This window comes from Phoenix dactylifera, chromosome 3 (genome assembly GCF_009389715.1).
Source record: "Phoenix dactylifera cultivar Barhee BC4 chromosome 3, palm_55x_up_171113_PBpolish2nd_filt_p, whole genome shotgun sequence".
Lineage (NCBI taxonomy): Eukaryota > Viridiplantae > Streptophyta > Magnoliopsida > Arecales > Arecaceae > Phoenix > Phoenix dactylifera.
This window is the reverse complement of record NC_052394.1, coordinates 21,972,427-21,992,588: the sequence shown is the minus strand read 5'-3', so window position 1 is coordinate 21,992,588 and position 20,162 is coordinate 21,972,427. Positions and strand designations below refer to the sequence as shown.

Here is a 20,162-nt window from a genome sequence, read left to right as displayed (position 1 = left end):
TTGTCCACCAGTTGGGCAAGCTTTGAGGTCATCGGTAGTTGACATACATAAGATAATTGAGCGAGCTTCGACGCCATCAAGAGTCGACTATCTTGAGATCGACAGGTACAATGACTAATAATAACTAAGGTACTATCTAAGTACTTATCACTTAATTTAAAAATAAATGGACACTTAGTATGAACCAGATACCTAATTGGTTATCGTCGAATGCCAAGCACCTACAGTCTACAGATTATTTAATCCATATTAGCAGGAAAAATGACTGAACGATCATTAAAGTATGATTTGAGAAACTTCCACGATCCTTCCTTTTTGGGGAAAAAAAAAAAAAAAAGAGAGAGTTGTTGTGACGGCGACTGTTAGAATAATTTCAAAATATGAACGTCCACTGATTGCATATTTTTTATTTTATAAAATAGATCAGACGTATATCTCATAATGGTACTATAGTTAAGCTTAATATGATGTATGATCATTTTATTTTATGAGCTTTAGTGCATCTTTGATGAATAGGATTGAATCCTATTTATTATGATAATTTTGGTATGTAGGCCAGAAAATCCAATTAGGATTTGGAACCCTTAATGAGAAGGCTTTCTTAGGTTTTCTATATAAAGGCTAAGTTCCCCTCTTCTCTCTATATGGTTTTATAGCTTGCTCCATTGATGACTATCTTTTGTGAGGAGCAAGAAAGAGAAGATCAAACCGCTATTATTTCAGGTGATTAAAAAATTGCATCCAAGATGTATTCCCTAGGAATATCTCTGGAACTCGAATACAATGTTATTGTGATTCTAAATCTTAGCACAGAAAATTCATAAAGGGAAAGAAATTTACTGCCAGATATCTAATTGGTTGTAATCGAATGCTAAGTACCTACAGATTATTTAATCCATATTAGCAGGAAAAATAACCGAACGACCATTAAAGTATGATTTGAGAAACTTCCACGATCCTTCCTTTCGGGACTAAAAAAAAGGGGGAGTTGTTGTGATTTGAGAAACTTCCACGATCCTCCCTTTCGGGACTAAAAAAAAGAGGGAAGTTGTTGTGATGACGACGACCCAAAGTTGAAAGCAACCGGTATGTCCCTTCTTCCACCCGTGCTCTTCGAGTATTTCCCTTAAGTAACTTCCTCTCTCACTCCAACTCCAAAGAGAATGACTAATGACATCATATGCTTTGATCATATTATAATATAGTATATTATTGTAATATAGTAATATAATATTATATACTATAGCATAATAATTTAATATAATATATCAGTATATTATGATATAATATAATATTATATTTATAGCATAATGTAATAATAAAGATATGAAATATTATAATTATTAGCGAAGAAGAAATGACAAAGAAGAATTTTGGGAGTTCCTTGGATTGATTCCATTTCCCTCGGCAAAGCCAGCAAGCGGCTTCCAACTTTCAGGTTAATTTGGTGAGGTCAGGCGCGAGCCTCCAAGAACAATAGAGAGCACTCAAACATTTGTTTGACAGCACTTATGCTAGCTGGCGTTGCATATTATCTATATATAGCGTCCAATATTTGTTTGATGTTAAGAAATAGACAAGATAGTGGACTCGGCTAATATTTTATGCAGACAGGGTATTAGATTGGATCGCTTGCGTGCTCTGAATGCCCACCACAAGCATCGTCATTCGTACGAGCAGCTTCCGTGAGGGATTACTGCCCTTCTCCTCTCTTGAGGTTGACATGGTGATTGCACCCCACTTGGAGTACGGCGTGGACATGCAGCTACAGTGGTGTTAGGATGTGTTATTAGCTCAATGGACCATGGAATATTGCTATTGCTATTGCTATGTTTGCATCCATACTTAAACCTACCATTTTGATGATGGCAAGTGCTTGTTTCCACCGCTGATTTTTGTCCTTTCTCCTCTTCTAATAAGATCAGGTTCATGATCTTTGGCTCCAGCTTAATTTCCCACCGGTACTTGTACAATCTCAGCTCTAATGGCAGCGAGAGGTGATCTTGCGGCGTCCTTGGTCTGAACACAGAGACTCTGCAAGCGATGCGTTGCAAGCCGGAGTGCTCGATCCAAGTCTTTGTGAAAATGCGAGGAATCATGCATGGTTGCGTTTGTGGGTGCATGCATTTTTTGTGCATGCCTGCTCGTGTGTTTGCGCGCGCGCGTGCAGTCAGTTTTCGTTCTCATTCTCATTCTCATTCGTACCTTGAAAAGTTAGAACTTTTCCCATAAAAGCATCACGCAGCTGCGGGCACCAACTTGCCACCGATCAATGTGAGAATTGGGACCATCTCTCGGCCAATCAGAAGTCGCCAGGACAAATTTTAGTGCGAGCAAGCAGGCAATTGGACCCTCCCATCCTGCCCACAAGACGTATTATTGCGGCAATTAGCAAACAGACGGGCTTAGCTTCTTGCGCCCTAGAGCGTGAAAGGGATGCAAGACCACAAGCATATAGAATATTCGCCGAGCATGACAGTGACCACCTCTCTCATCAATCGCATTCTCTGTCATGCAACCAAGCCACTCACCATTTTTTTTTATGACTGCCATCAATCAAAAAATGAATGACGACCAGATTTAGCCACAAAAAATATTTGTTACCATCAAAAAAAATCGAAGCAGAAGTATTTAGTCCCATAAATTTGGTGATAAAAAATAGTAATAAAATATAATTTTGTTGCTCAAAATACTACTTAAATTATATTTTATAATAAATATTTTTTTGATATTTATTAGCGATAATTTGCAAGTTCGTTGTAAAATATTTTGTTACTGTTTGATTTTTTTTTTTAGTACACCTATTACTATGTTATTATTTTTTGATGGTTGTTTCGGTTATTGATAACTGTAGAGTAACTACTCTAGGGCGCCGTCTCATCTTTCTCTCTCTCTCTCTCTCTCTCTCTCTTTCACTTTCTCTCGTGTAAAAAAAAAAAAAGGATTTCAAAAGGTTTAGCGACAGGCATGGATCATGGGATCTTTTCTCTTTCAATCAACCGTCGACAAGACACCGCACATTTTGGTACAATTTTAGTACTTCACAAGCGAGCAAGCAAGCCTTTTGACCTTCGCGGGACCCGCCCTAGGGCATGAAAAGGATGCAAGAACGCAAGCACGTAGATATTCACTAAGAATGACAGCTACTTCTCTTTCGTCAAACCAATTTTCAATCATGCAGACGACCCTTGGACAAGACAGCCTATACTATAAAAATACATTTTTATTAATAAAAAATATTTGCTACCACCAAAAGATTAAAATAAAAGTACTTGGTGCCACGGTGAAAAAAATAGTAATAAAATATAATTTTATTGTCCGAATACTATTTAAATAATATTTTATGATAAATATTTTATTTTGATATTTATTATAAACAAATTATAGTTCGCTGTAAAATATTTTTATCGCTGATTGATTTTTTTAGTACAAATATATATCATTTTTTTTTTTTAGGTTGTTTCACTCACCGATAACTATAGTACTATTCTAGGGTGCCGTCTCCTCCTCCTTTTCTTCTTTCGCTTCCTCTCGTGTAAAAAAAAAAAGAAAAAGATCCCAAAAGGTTTAGCAGCAAGCATGGATTATGGAATCCTCCCCCTTTTCTTTTCCTTTGCTTTATAGAGAGCTGACAAAATACCAACTGTTTTGCTTGGGGAGGGAAGCAGCTTCTACTGGACCCCACCCCACCAGAAGAATATTCGATGCAGATAGAAATTACCGTATGTTGGGCATTCCGGTCGGTTACTCATACCCTCCCCACCCATGGGTCCGATTCGGTTACCCCTCTGGGCTCCGGCACGAATACCACGTGTGAATACGTCATATTTGGCACCACCGAGTCTACCAGCAGAGCGATACATCCTTCCAGACCCCGTGTCCAAGCAGAGAGTATCCGGTATGCATAATTTAATCGATGTCCGTACGTTTTGAACTCGAAACTACTTGGTTAAAAATAAGACCATGCTTCTACTATGCTGCTACCTCAGTGGTTGCTTTGCCTTCCTTTTGGCCAGGAAGCAAACAAAACTTTTAATCGAATGCTGCGGCTGGCCAAATCAGCAGCACATGAGCACTGCTATCCATAATAGATTATAACCTTCGTCACATCTCCTCCAACGCGTCGCTCCCAGCCTCTTGATTGGTACGGAATAACTTTGATAACAAATGTGTATACTCGAAATTTCTGAAAAAATACATGACGGCCAAGGCCATGTTTGGTTGCTGAACTGTTGTGACAGAAGAGAGAGCGACTCAAGTTTGTACCTCCTGAGTCCCTGGCGATCCCAACTTGGTTGCCCGGTCAGATGAGATAGCTTTTGGTTATGGCAATTTGTGATTTGACTCACTGGCTCGATCCGTAAATGGCCGACTTCAAACAAATTTACGCCCGTTTACGAAGATGCATCCAAAAGAATAATCAAGAATCAATAAATATATCTTTTGCTAATACATACTAACCAATATATTGAAGAAAATTAATTTATTATTACTTTGCCGGTCAATATATGAATGAACTGGTTTGCTCCGATTTATCTGTTCGTATGTGTATCAGTGTATGTTGCTCCATGACTGGATGAATTTCATAAGCTAAGTAATGGATCAGTCCAACCAAAAACCATCATGTCTTTCTTCTTTTTATATTAGGTGAGTGGTGACTGGGAAAGAGAGGATAACCTAATTTCAGTTAGGTGATTGTCAGCCATGAATCATGAATCATGATTAAGTTCAGCGATCATCCTTTATGATTTCAGTATAATCACTGTGGGCTTAGCGTGGGTGATTTGAAAACTTTTGATTGACCGGTTTTGAAATCTGCTTGGCTGGTGCACATCAAGATTCGCAGAAGTCATTTTATATTCATGGAGTGTATCAATTGGATGGAAGGAATAGGGGAGTGAAAAAACGAAAAAAACAGTGGGCGCATAGAGCCCGAGTTGAAAGAATATGGAAGTGATGTAAACCATTAATACAAGACTCAATTTTTATTTAAGCGTAAGTAGGCATACAGCAATGATCATTACCACCGTTTTAAGCAACACAATTATGTCCAATTTATGATGTTGTAATTCTATGCTAATTTTTTAATCATCACTAGTAAGTTTACCATCCATCCCCAAGCCTGTACCAGGATGGTTGACGCCTCGGTTCCTTTGCTTCCATAGAGGCAGGTCCTTTTGAGAAGTTCGCCGGAGCGGTCATGATCCGGCCGCTGACCAGCCCGCAGTACTCGGAGAAGGTGGCCGAGAACTGCATCGCAATATGGAAGGCTGCCGGAAACTACACCAAAGCCGAAGCTGTGGCTATCGAGAAGTTCAAATTAAGAGACCTTCCAGGCCGAGACATTCGGTCATGGATCTTCCATCCTCTTCACACACTCTCCTTCTGGCTCTCTCACTGTTAGTACTCTACTCTATCACGCCACTTTCTGGCTGTTCTATTATTAACGTAGTTGATATGACTCATCTCCTCTTATGCGTTCTCCTGTTTTTCAGATTGCGTTTGCGAAGAACGAGTCAATTCCTAAGGTTGGGAAATGGAGCTGGAGACCATAATAGGAGAGCATGGGGGCTCCCCTAGAGCAAAAAGAAGTTTGGCAGTGCGACTGTCGGAGCTCCTAAAGGAATCCCAGGGCATGGAGAAGATGGTGAAACGGTGACCGTGAGCGCATGATTCCGATGTGATAAGAGGTGGTCATTCGTTGCAATATCTTATGAAATAAATTATTTTCTTTTTTTTTGGGTACAACGCGACCCACCACATACGCACTTGAGTATACCTAACGAAGCTAGCAAGCAAAATGCTACATAAGGGCTACGATAGAGATGCAGCGTCCTCCCAGAAGAAATCACCCGAGTAAGGTGCCTGCCGACTAGAGGGGTTCTATCAAGAAGGGAAGTTCGGATCTCGTCTAACCATGAGGGATGCTCGGGGAAAGAGGAGACCATCAACCACGTTCTATTTAGGTGTTCGCGAGTGTTTCAAATTTGGGGTGCTGACTCAGCCCCCCCGCAGATCCTTACATCTATAGAGGTATTCCTAAGCCAGTTGAGGGACTCACGACGTAGACCATCCTCAAGATAGTGGGCAGCTAGATGGGCATTCCTGACGTACCACATATGGTTGGACTGGAATGCTAGATTATTTGAGGGCAGACGACTGCACCCGAGATCAGTGGTGGATAGAGCCATGTTGCATGCGGCTGAGTTGTCGAATGCCATCATGGGGGACTCACCTGGAGAGGGCAGGGACATCTGGGGTTTTTTTTCGCTCGCACGGCGCATAGTCCTGTTTTGGTATCCTGAAAACCCCCATCCTCTGATTTTCTCAAGATGAATTTCGATGGCAATATCTCTAAGAACGGTAGCAGGTGCAGAGTGGGCTTCGTGATTGGAGACCAGAAGTCCAGATTTATCGCGGCCGGAGGATGACACACCTTTGATGAGACTGTACTCTTGGTGGAGTTGCATACGGCATGGAAGGGCCTCATGCATGCCAGGCAGTATCTGGGGGCTGACTGGGTCTTTCTCGAGGGGGACTCCACCACGGTGATTGACTGAATCGAGAGCGGAGCCGGCAGGACGGATCGGCACCCTCTATGTCAAGATGTATATCGCATGGTGGATGGACTGGCCTCCTTCAGGGCTACGTTTGTTCCTTCATGCATATAAGGATGAACTAGTAAAATACCCTCACCATGCATGGAGAAATAAAAGAAAATAAAGATTTCAAAGCTATTATTTGTTTTTTTTTGTGCACGCTACAATTAGTATCATGGAAGAATTTTTTCCTTTTTTTTTCTATGTATTACATTCTTTGAAATACCAACTGAAGCTCTATTCGATTCCCTTTTTTTTCCCATATATTTCTATAAACAATGATTATCAAAGAGTCCATTTTGGTTATCAATCTTGTTATTAGATGATCTACTAATGAAAGTCTAATTTGGTTTTTGGTATTTAGTATTTCAACCGTGAAATTCTAGTTTGAGTTCTCTAAGAACCATAGTTATTGTCAAAAAAACATTCTTCCAATAACCGATTTGAAACCTAATTATTGAAATTAGAAAATTATAGATAATGTGGGTTTACACGACACCTGAATTATATACCGAGAATTCATTTTGGTGACACAGGGAAGACAACATGAATTAAATATTGATTTTTTTTTTTAAAAAAAGGAGTAAAGGACAAAACTAAAAGGCTTTAGAAAAAATCTAATAATAAGAAAATTCTAATTCAATAAAAATGAAATCTCTGATAAAAATTTTCAACAAATAAGCTAAGATCCGAACGAACCCTACCTTGTGCCGCCGCCTCCCTTTATTTGCATGCTATCACACTGGGGATGGCATTGCATGTGGGGCGGACTTAAAGATGTAGGATCCAACTAATCAACAATGGGAGATGTACGGCAAAATGGATCAAGAAAAAAATCTACTTGCTAAGAGGAGGTGGCCTAGTGGCGATGGCTAGGGAAGGGAGTCCGATCGCCATGGTGGTGCTAAGTCGAGCTGGAGAGGAGAGTTTGATTGTCGTCATAGTGCACGCTGGAAAGGAAAGTCTGGCCGCCGCACTAGGAAATGGTGGGAGACGAAAAAATCGTCGGGGACTTTAAAAATACGAGAATGTGAGAGCTTTTAGGATTTAGAGTTAGCTTTCACATAAGGATGGGTCAGATAATATAACCTAAATTTAAGGATGATATGGCTGTTAGCCGATATGACATTTTGCAATGCTATGAGCAGCCAAAGAAAAGTTTAGGTGAACATTAAAAGGTATGCTATGACAAGGGATAACCAGATACTTCACAAGGGCTATCCATCAGAAGGTTACCATCACTTTTATCACAGCATCAGTCTTTCAAAGGGGCAAGTTGCAGGGGTTTGGCAGGTGCAGCTACCACCTCTGAATGGGTCAGTGAAGAACCTTGCTGGTGTCATGCTCCTCATGAAGAAGATTTGTCAGTTGCTGTGCGTAGCTGCTCAACGTAATCTGCCATATGTTCTCTCTTTTCCATTCAGAATGAGTCTGAGTTTCTTTCAATTTTAGATATTTTCTGGGAATGATACAGAAAATTTTCCCATTAGTTGACTTCTCTTAAAAAACATGAACCATGCACCTAGAAAAGAAAATAATCATTGGACATTCCATTGTTGAACGGCACATAAATTGTTGGGCATGGAAAATGAAAGCCACAGCACATTGACAATCAGAAATTTAGCACACCAGTTGGAATCTAGCGCATAATCTGACAAATACTAAATGAAAAGAATCTCACTACTTCGATGTCAGTATGTAAAATAAAATTATGGGGCAGTTGATATCACCTCAAGATTGCTTCGTTTAAGAAAATCCAGCAGAAATAGAGCAAATAAGAGGGCAATAACGGATGATAAGTCCATTTCTACAATTGATAACAGTCATTTTTGAGTTAGGGCCTACGTACTCGAATATACACCACATGAAACTGTTTAAGATCTAAAGTGACGTATAAACCATGCAACAGCGTACACTCTTCCCCTCCCCCACCTTTTTTTGGGGGGTAACCGTGAATGAAGCCTATACGAGGAAGATAAAGGCCACAACAAAAAGAAGACAGAAGAAGAACAGAGCTAAGATCCAATCAATCACCAAATAATAAAAGCTTTTTTAAAATCAGAGAAACAGAGAAACGAATTGGATCCTTTAAATGCAATAACTGAAATTCCCTCACGATTCTCCATTCTTGCCTCTGTTTTGTCAAGGCTGGAAGATGGTTCTTGATGCTGAATTAAAGAATGAAAGCTTGTGAAAAAAGATTTTTGCCCATATAATCAGTGGATGCACCATGATAATATTGAAGATGTGTTCCTATCGGTGGTATCTGTCCTCCCAGACCGGGCTTTAGTCATCCTTGTGCTTTGGAGACAATCTTCTGACATTGGATGAGCTTGTATACCGTCCCACAAACTTGAGAACCTCATCAATGAGGATTACAGGGAAAGCCACCACTAACACCAAGAGCCATTCATTGAAATTAAGCGGCACAATTCCAAACACTTGAGCAAGGAACGGCACATATAGGATCAGAAAATGCAACCCAAATGAGACGGACATCGCCAGAAGAAGCCATGGATTGACCCAAGGAGGCATGCTCAGGAGGCTCCCATCTTCCGACAAAGCATTGAGCGAGTTGAACATCTCGATGGCCACCAAGACTGAAAGTGAGAGGGTTGTTGCCTTCACTTTACCAGTCTGAAAATAGTCGCAGGGGTTGGCATCAAAGGAAAAAAGCCTAGTTCCAGCAGTGAAAGGGTTGGCCTTGAAGCCCTCCCAGGATGAGCATTGGCCCCAGTTGGAAAGCTGGGAATAGGTGACAAGGGTGTGGCCGTCCCCACTCAAGTCAATTCCCATGAAAGATACATGTGTGTACCATATGATGAAAACACCAACAGTAGCAATCCCAACATAAAGCCCGATGACCTGAATATGGAGTGAAAAAAGAGGCGGTCAGTTGACATCCCTTTTTTTTTTGGTTCAGAAGTTAGACATCCCTTTCAAATGCACGCTCCATGCATACAATTTTCCACAATACACTGGCGTAACTTTGAGGATTCCATTTGAATGACACGCAGAATGAAATTTGAAAACAGAGCAACAACAGAGTTATCACATAAATTCAGCAACTGTAAACTGTTTATGATCTGTGAGCCATATAGCAGAAAAGCATTCCTTTCCTTTTGCAAACTAGAACCATTTCAAAGTCAAAGCCATTTGTTTCCAAACAGCTAAACAAATATAAGTCAGAGGTGTTACATGGCATCTCTGAAGACAAGAAAATTCTAATCTTCCTGCTTAACAAAATTGGTAAGAAAGAAATTATTATCATGTCATATATGCCCATCAAATGCAAACCTGCCAGTAAACTTGTATTCTCTTCAATAAGAGCTAGTAAACTTAAATTACTCAGGCTGGTTTTATGTATGACTAATCACATGCATCTATCCATGGAGGAAAAGAAGATACTACGAGTTGAATGGAGGAGCAGAATGTACGAACATGTGCACAAATCAGCCTATGGTGAAAAAATAAGAGCAGAGAGCAATTTACCAAATAACGGAATAAGATCCATGCATTGATCAATGAATCATCACTTTTCCTAGGAGGTTTCTTCATGATATATTTATCTGGGGGGTTAAAGCCCAAAGCAGTTGCAGGTGGGCCATCTGTGACGAGATTGACCCACAAAAGTTGTACTGGGATTAGCCCTTCAGGGATACCCAAAGCCGCTGTTAGAAAAATAGAGGCAACTTCACCAATATTGGAGGAGATCATGTACCTGAACCGACAAATAAGAATAATAAATGTTCAGCACTACATCATAAGTATTATAATATCAGCAGTATAACAAATCAAGAAAAGATTTAGTAAACAAGACTAATATCAGGTACTATGATGAACCCCTTAATGACCATAACCAAGAAAAAAATATTTCAAAGTCAAATATGTGGTGGTAGCTCTCTTGGGAAAAGAAATACACTTCCTAGACAGCATATGGGAATCAACAGGTGCAGTTATGAGACCTTTCGAACCATGTCTCCAGACATACTGAATAATATATCTTAGCAAATTGCAACAGACGGTACCACTTGCCCTGAAATGTGAAGATCTACCTTCCTGAACTAATCTTGAGGATAGTGTTCACAATCCATCAAATTCTTGCCTGCAAAATTTACAGTTTCTAAGAGTTTGCTGCGTCTTTCAGCTTATTTTTAAATCTCCATCTGTCTGTAGCATTACTTCTTACTATATAATTCTTTTTGACCGCTAAAGAAAAAAATTGAGCAACTTTTACTTCACAACAGAAATCAACTTCCAACCAATACAACCAACAGCAATGACCAAAGACCGATCCTTCAAGATGGCCTCAGTTATGGAGAAAAACCCTAAATCACGATATTTGTCCCGATTTTATACAGACAGCAAAAGGCAATTGGTCAGAATGTAACAGGAAAATGGAGCCAGGGCATTCCTGATCCTATAATGGTATTAGGCAGGTGCAAACCTCATGTTTAGAACCAGTCATTACTAGATTAGATCACCTTGCATTATCACCTAAAAGTGTTGATGTTTGCCCCATAAGGTGCAACTGAAATCATACATGGAAAGTTATCTAAGAATGCCAATGTCATGTCTTAAAGTACCAGAATAAAAATGTTTCCTTGTATATCAACTGGAGTGCATTGCTACTAACAAGCCCATTAAACACAGGTACAATTAGCAATCTTGTCAAGATGGTAATTTGGAGATCCAGAAATATAGGATCTAAAATGTCTTATTAATTAGAAGAAAACAATGAGCATGCTAGAATGAAATAGCATTCTTTGGATATGAAATATAAATGTGGAAGAAGTTCCTCAATTCCAATCCTGTTTCTCTGATAAGCCACTTCTTTGACATGCAATAGCAGGTTAGTTAACCTGTCACAGCCGGTGGCTTCATGAGCATTAGTATTGCACTTTGCTGATTATTGCATAACCGAAACATTATTTTGGATGATAATTCAGTACTAGTCTTGTCCCTTCAATGGGTTGAATTTAGAGTGCAGCTGCTAGCATCTCTATATGGCTAGCGTTAATTGCTTCAACAGGAAAGAAAAGGAAAAGTTTTGCAAATTAGCCATGAAGAATGCTCTGGTGTAAAACAGAAGTTTAGTCAATATGCTATCTTTTTTTGCACAAATTCAGTAGTCACATTAAAAAAAAAAAATCCTCAAGATATATAATAGATGTTTCAATGTCAAAACTATAATGGACCAAGATTATGGTATGACCAAAATCAAGCCACAATGCACTCTTAAGGTTGAAGTCCAATTCAGAAGCACTTCCTAAGTTATTCATAAGGTTTTATGCAAAGGTCAATTCCGAGATTCAGTCAAAATACTGTGGTCAGGAAAAGATATAATTGCAATCAGACAAAATGACTAGCAAAGGTAGGTGAAAAGGTCACATAGACTCAAAAATGAAGAAGGGCAAAACCTTATAAAGGCCTTCATATTGTTGTAGATGGATCTTCCTTCACCAACAGCAGAAACTATTGTACTGAAATTATCATCTGCTAACACCATGTCTGAAGCTTCCTTAGCAACCTGGTAAAAGGACAAGGTGAAATGTTTAAGTAGGTGCCACGCGACTTTTTTTTTTATAATTGTTAAGGAGATTTTTCACTAATGTTTTGATATATGTTACAATTTATATTCTGAAGCAAAGATTGGCATCGTAAATACAATATGGCCAAATCAGTCTATTCAAAGAGCCATAGTGGCAGTACAACCAGCCAATGCAGGCTTGCATATCATTCATTATGCAGCATGATCATTTAAATTTCCACCCTTGCAATAATCATTCTGTTGTTGCATGATGAATTTACAAAAAGAAAAAAAAAAAACTCATAACTCCCAACCGATGCAGGGACAGATATCAATTCATTTTGATAATTAAAAGAAAATATTGATTGCAGTTTGTTGTGCTAATTTAATGTTTTGACTGCAAGGTTTTGATATTGATCTAGTTGGGAATGGGTTTAGATCTAGGGTTCCTAATCAATTTCCAATGTTGCATTAGTAATACAGTTCATCAGAATTTTCTAGCAAACAGGAAATTTCTTTGATCCTGAACTACAAAACCAGTTCTGAAATGGGGTTTCAATTTCTTACAAAAAGATCAGGTAACAGGATGTTGGACATGGTTAGATAGGGTAAGACAAATTTAGATGACAGAATTTTGGCAATATGAAAGAAATGTTAGCAATCAGGATGAATACATAAAACAAATAAACTTGAGTCTAGAAAGAAAGAAAATGCATTTGGGCTGGTTCAATGACAACTTTTGGGATTTCTAGCCCAAGTCAAGCAAAGCTCGGTTCCACTTGGTTCCTCAACACCCTTAGCTCAAATTTGACTTCCTATGACCTTCCTTCCAAATACCCAATCATCACTTGTGATCAACTAAGGCCATCCCTTCTCAACAGTCAAATTGGATCCCCCGTGACACTCCTTAATAACAGTCCAAGATCAGTTATACCACACATGGGAGCAGCAATGCAAGTCCAGCAACCTCAACCCTGGAAGGAGCCTTTTCATGATGTACATTGAAATGCAGCTCTGCCACAGAATTAGTCATAATGTGACCAGCTAAGTTCCTACACATCCACCTTTTCTGATGACAGTGAAACATCAAAGTAGGGTAATCGTGTGTAAGCACAACAGAGTAAAAGTTTCACCTAGATGCTGATTGAATAACAAGCCTTAAATGTGGCATAAAGAAAAAAAAAATCGCTGACATCATACCCAAAAAGTAGGTAAAAGATGAAGGCGAAGAAAAACACACCTCAGTACCAGCAATGCCCATGGCAATACCAATATCAGCCAACTTCAGAGCAGGGGCATCATTCACCCCATCACCTGTCATTGCAACCACCTCGCCATCTTCTTTAAGCAATCTCACAATTTCTTGTTTGTGCTTTGGTTCAGCCCTCGAGAATAGAAGTCCACCTCTTTGCCTCAATTGAATTTTTTTATCAGGAAGAGACATAAATTCTTTCCCTGTGAAGCTTTTCAAGCTAATGTCCTCTTCAGGCCTAAAAACACCTATTTCGTGGCAAATTGCTTCTGCTGTTTCTTTGTTATCACCTGTTATTACCATGACCCGAATACCAGCTGCTCTACAGTCCTCAATTGCTTTGTGAACCTCTTCTCGAGGGGGATCCTATGATGACAGAGGAGAACAATAGATGATACATTTATAGAAAAATAGATAAGGTAGTTATGTGGAAATGCTCGTTCAATTGTGAAATGAGCACAGCTTATCTCACCCTCAATCCAACCAAGCCAGCAAAGATAAGGTCCCTCTCAATTGATGAGTAATTAGATGGATCAAGCAAAATCCTATGAGCAGGATGATCTTCACCATCATATGTTGCAAATTCAGAAAGATCATCCTTGTATGCAAAACCCAAACAGCGCAAAGCATTGGATGACATGTCTCGAAGGACTTCTAAAATAAGGCCTTTCGTACTTTCATCTAGCTGTACAACAGAACCATCCAGCAACTGTATAAAAGCACTCCTTTCTAACAAATTTTCTACAGCTCCCTGCCATGATGAACATTAAATTATTAGCAAACCAGATTTTTAAGTTTTGAAGCATGATGTGGAAACTACATGAGAATGCAAAAATTCATATAGAAATCCTACGTTATAATAAACAGGGAAAATGGCGGTACCTTCACAAGTAAGGAATTGCTTCCTGATGGTGATTTCACAATGACACTCATAGATTTTCGTGTGCGGTCAAACTCAAGAGTTGCTATCCTCTTTGCAATCCCATTCCACCATTGACAGCATCCTTAAGAAGTTAAAAATAAGCAAATTCTTACAAATAGGCTTTCATGCAGATGTATGCTAATGAGAAACAAATGTAAATATTAAAAACAGTTTTGAGGCATTCAGACATACGTAACATCTCAGAACAATCTAAAGATGAAGCGGCAGACCCTCCTGGAAGTCCCATTTTCTCAACCAGGACCTGGTAATGTATTAAAGTAAATTGTAATTTGTTCCCACTACAGAAAACAAAATTAGATAATGGAAGTAATGATAAGTGCATCCTATCCATACAAAGTCTACATCAAAATGACAAGAAGGATATTGCATACTTTGAAGAACTAAAAACATGAACTATATAATTCTCTGGATACTTCTCCTGGAATAATTATTTCATTTTATGGTTGAATAATCAAATATGAAGAATTAGAAACTAAAAAAATACCATATATTCATGGAAAGCATGGAAGTTGAACTTAAAGATCTTCTTACTGAGTCTAAACATTACTAATACGGGAGAATGCTAGCATGGTCAATTGATGAAGAACAACCAGTCCATACTATCAGGGTAGAACAGAAGAATATCGGTTTTCAAGACATTTTCTGCTGCAGACTATCAAAAGATCTCCATTTTGATCCAGTATAGGTTTCTTCCTTGAAGGAGAAAATGGTAAACAGATGTTAATATGAGGAAGAATGCAAACTAAAGAATTTTTACCTTTAAAGCCGCCTCCGTGGGCATTCCACTGGCAACGAACTGATGAACTGAATGTGCAATACTTGCATCATTGCAAACAGCAGCTATCTTCGCAATCATCTGAAGATTCTCATCCATGTTGCCGGCCGGCCAATCATGAATCTTCCCATCACGAGGATCATATGTTGTACCATCAACTTTGAAGCTCCTGCACATATTGGTCCGGCGACCCATCGCCACCAGCCTTACCGCCGACATCTGGTTCGTTGTCAGCGTACCAGTCTTGTCGGAGCAGATCACCGTCGTGCACCCGAGAGTCTCAACACTCGGCAGCTTCCGTACCAGTGCATTCTTCTGCGCCATCTTTCGAGTACCCAGCGCCAAGCAAGTCGTTATCACCGCCGGCAGACCCTCCGGGATCGCAGCAACAGCCAGAGCCACCGCAATCTCAAAATAGTAGGTGCACTTCTCGAAAGAAAACTTGAGATTCCTCGGCCAGCCATCGACATACTCCCAAGTCAAGAAGTACTTCACGTTGATCAGCCAAACCAACACACAGATCACCCCGATTATAGCAGTAAGGGCCTCGCCAAACTCATTCAGTTTCTTCTTCAGCGGTGTCTCATCTTCGCTTTGGGAAGCTTCGTGAATTTGGGAGTGTATTTTGCCGATTTCAGTGTTCATTCCAGTCTGCGTGACCAAACAAACACAGCTCCCATTCACGACGGTGGTACCAGCAAAGACCACGCATTCTTTTCCTTGGATATCGGTGTCTTCCGAATCCACCCGTTTGTTGGTCTTGTTCACTGCGGCACTCTCCCCTGTCAGCGACCCCTGCTCTACCCTGAGAGTGGAGCTTATGAGGTACAAGACTCGCATGTCGGCCGGGACCTTGTCCCCGACCTTGAGCCCCACGATATCGCCGGGGACCAGCTCCTTGGCCGGAAGATTGGGGACCCATATCCCGTCCCTCTTCACCTTGGCATGCTCCGACTGGATCTCCTTCAAAGCTTCGAGGGCCTTCTCGGCGTTGTTCTCCTGCCAGACCCCGACCACAGCATTCACGATGAGGATGAGAAAGATGACCAGGGGCTCGACGAAGGCGGTGATCCCCATCTCGCCGCCCTCGTCGCCGTCGTACCAGGCGAGGACGAAGGAGACGACGGCGGCGACGAGGAGGATCCGGACGAGAGTGTCCTCGAACTGCCCGAGGACCAGCTGCCAGATCGAGGGCCCGGAGTGCTTCTCGAGCTCGTTCAACCCGTAGACCTCGCGGCGCCGCCGTACCTCGTCGGAGCGGAGCCCGCCGTCCGCCGAGACTTTGAACTCCGCCTCGCATTCCGCCACGCTTCGAGCCCAAGCCGGAAAATTTGAAGGCGAGGGCCGGGAGATAGGCTCTCCGCCAAATCTCGTCCCATGATTCTGCCCCCCTTTGCCCATCAAGATCGCTTTTTGATCTAAAATCTTGCAGGAAAAACAGAAAAGTACGGGGAAAAAACAAATCGTCCCTCCAATTCTACGGACTGCGGAGATGTTGTAGGAAAACCCTAGCAGCGTGGATTGGTGGAAGAGAACAACAAAGCCGTCGGACGGTCGGAGAGAAAAGAAGAAGGGACGGGGAGAAGGAGGGATTTATTAGGATTTTGTAGCCCGAAATCAAGCGATTTCGAGGCGACTCCCTCGGTGTATCGGCGGCTGGCTTCTTGTGTTTGAGGAAGGGTGGACGAGAGGAGGAGGAGAAGAAGCCCTTTAACGGGAGCTGTCGCTTATTGGGATCCGTGAGACGAGAGTGCCCCCTGGAAGGACCGAAGGAGAGGAGGACCTGGAGGGACTCCTTCCTCGAAGCTTCGCCCCCGTGATATTGAGGAAGCATGCATATTAATAATATTTATTATTAAATATTATTAAATATAGGTTGAGGCATGGATGACCATGGTCATCTTGATCTTGGACGATATATCTTATTGACATTCATTATTTAATCCATATTTCTAAGTGAAGAATATATATCTTTTTTTTTTTTCCTTTCTACCTCTAAAAATTGGTGTAAACAGAAGAAAAAAATTGCAAGTTTTGATTTAATATTAAAATGGATGTGAGGGCGTATAGTTCTCTTTCTATTGTAATTTTGGTAACAATTGGACGTAGAATGCTGGTCTTCAATTTGGTTAATGTATTAAGTAAAGAAAGATAATAGGATAAGCCCAATTAAAAAAACAGTGGAAAAGTTGCCCGTTTATAAATTGTATAATTTTGATCAAAATCTATGGGGAGTATTTATATGCAATTTCATCATATCAAATTTATATCAATGTCATAAATATTTTAAATTATGTATCACACTATCTTTATTTTCTATAAGGCTATTGTTTATGCCGTCTTATTTTTTAGTAAACCTAAATCAGCGCTATTAATTATTTCTTTTTTTATAAACCAACGCTTGGTCCTACACTATCAAATCTAAATTAGTATAAAAATAATTTAATGTTGATAGCATGCTTCATAAATATTTTTGATATAATAGCAATAATAGTTCAAAATACTCTTATGAATCAAAATCTTTTATCTTACACAATCACCAAAAGACAAGTGTGGTGTAGCGGCCAAAGATTCATGTATTTATGTTAAAATATAAATGACAAATATTTTTGAATGATCGAGCAATCATGATATCCTCATGGAGCATAAGGATCTTTCTCTTTTTATGAAAAATATCAAGATGATTCGAGTGCTTTAATTAATAATTAATTTACAAAATTTCTCGAAATAAATATAGAATTTGTGATGATATCATGAAAAACTCGATTAAAACCACATTCAGAAGAGATGTGGCACAATATCAAGGTCTAAATATTAAGGGTAAACTGTGAGGTGCGTGCAGAATCGAGACGGAAGAATGCTATGCTTTGACTACGATAGAAAAAAAGGGAACTCCATAGACCGTATGCTACAATAAAATGATAACAATAAAAATAACCGCCCTCCAGAATTAACTCTAACAGTGCTCTTTTTTCATCTATTACCGATCTCGAAAATATTAGTGATATTGAAGTTGTTTAAATAATTTATTTAGATAATTTCTAATATATATGATAGAAAAAGCTTGTCGACCAGTTGAGCAAGCTTCGTGGTCATTGAGAGTTGACGTACATCTAGATTTGAATTATAGAAAATTATTATATTAAAATCAACAGGTACAATGACTAATAAGAACTTAGATCTTACCTAAGTACATATCACTTAATGAAAAATAAATCAGCGCTTAGTATGAATCTGCTCCCAAATATCTAATTGGTTATTGTCGTATGCCAAGTAAAATTATTATATTAAAATCAACAGGTACAATGACTAATAAGAACTTAGATCTTACCTAAGTACATATCACTTAATGAAAAATAAATCAGCGCTTAGTATGAATCTGCTCCCAAATATCTAATTGGTTATTGTCGTATGCCAAGTACCTGCAGATTATTTAATCCATATTAGCAAAGAAAAATGACCGAACGACCGTTAAAGTATGATTTGAGAAACTTCCGGGATCCTTCCTTTCAGGACTGAAAAAAAGGGGGAGTCGTTGTGACGACGACGACCCAAAATTCAAAGCAACTGCTCCCTTTCTTCCATTTGTTCTCTTCACGTATTCCCCATAAGTAAACTTTCTCTCCAGACTCCAACTCCAAAGGTCATACCAGATGGCATCATAGGCTTTGATCATATTGACCTAACGACATATCAGACAAATTAAGAGAGGGAGAAGGAACGAGAATTGCCTTGTGGTGTGGGCATCCCAGATTCCCATACCAAGAGCATGATGGTCAAGTGGAATGCGACGTGGTGGGAGAAAATCGCAAAGAAGACTTTCGGGAGTTCCTTGGATGAATTCCAATTCCCTTGGCAAAGCCAGGAAGCAGCTTCCTTGCAGCTTCCAGCTTTCGGATTTGGCGAGGTTAGGCGTCAGCCTCCAAGAACACTCAAACCTTTGTTTGACAGCACTTTTGCCGTCGTTACATATTATCTATATAGCGTCCAATATTTGTTTGATGTTAAGAAATCAACAAGATAGTGGACTCTGCTAAGATTTTTTATGCGGACAGGGTATTAGATTGCGTGCTCTGAATGCCTACCACATGCGTCATCGTTCATATGAGCAGCTTCCGTGAGGGATTACTGCTCTGCTCCTGTCTTGAGTTTGACTTGGACTGCGTGTACATGCAGCTCCAGTGGTGCTAGGATGTATTATTAGTTCAATGGATCATGGAATATTGCTATTGCTATGTGTTCATCCATAATTAAACATACTTATAATTTGATGATAGCAAGTGCTTGTTTGCACCGCTGATTTTTGTCCTTTGTCCTCTTCTAATAAGAGGTTCATGATCAGTGAGCGGCTTAATTTCCACCTCCCCCAGTACTTGTACAATCTCAGCTCTAATGGTAGTGAGAGGTGATCTTGCGGCGTCTTTGGTACAAACACAGAAACTCTGCAAGCGATGCATTGCAAGGCGGAGTGTTCGATCCAAGCCAACTGAATTTGTAAAAATGCGAGGAATCATGCATAGTTGTGTTTGTGGATGCATGCATTTTTTGTGCATGCCTGCTTGCGTGTGAGCGTGGGTACAGTTCGTTTTCATTCTCTTTCTCATTCGTACTTTGAAAAGTTAGAGCTTTTCCCATCAAAGCATCACATAGCTGTAGGCACCAACTTGCCGCGATCAATCAGAGTATTAGGACCAAGGTTCGCCATCTTGGTATCAGATCCTATACTCAGAAGCGACCCAATGTATTTGGGTGCCTTAGGCAAACTCACTAAAAGGGATCTTTTTTTCTTTCTATTTTGTCTTTGAGACTTTTCCTGCAGTGGGTCGGTTTAAAGCGAACTTACTAAGGGGAGCCTTTTTCTTTTCTATTTTGTCTTTGAGGCTTTTTCTGCGGTAGGCCTTCTTTAGGCCGGAGCCTTAGGCGATCGCTTCATTTGCCTCCCGTACTGGCACCATACTAGCACAGTATCGGAACGGTACAATACAGAGTTTTTTTAGCATACCAAGTATCGGCAAGCTACTCGTACCAGATACTGATACTGAACAGGTACGGTACGCTACATA

At 40.0% G+C, this 20,162-nt stretch overlaps 1 protein-coding gene and 1 pseudogene across 1 annotated transcript; one reads left to right on the top strand and one right to left on the bottom strand.

Annotated features, from left to right (window-relative positions):
• Positions 1-5,200: 5,200 nt before the first annotated feature.
• On the top strand, positions 5,201-5,659 carry LOC120110134 (annotated as a pseudogene).
• Positions 5,660-8,344: 2,685 nt separating this feature from the next.
• LOC103702821 (calcium-transporting ATPase 1, endoplasmic reticulum-type-like) lies at positions 8,345-16,910 on the bottom strand. The gene is made up of 8 exons (XM_008785392.4): positions 15,082-16,910; positions 14,496-14,565; positions 14,264-14,385; positions 13,854-14,132; positions 13,370-13,747; positions 12,020-12,129; positions 10,092-10,320; positions 8,345-9,464 (listed from the first exon to the last, which is right to left on the bottom strand). The coding sequence occupies exons 1-8, from the start codon at positions 16,498-16,500 to the stop codon at positions 8,886-8,888; spliced, it is 3,186 nt and encodes a 1,061-aa protein (XP_008783614.2). The 5' UTR covers positions 16,501-16,910; the 3' UTR covers positions 8,345-8,885.
• Between the last annotated feature and the right edge of the window lie 3,252 nt (positions 16,911-20,162).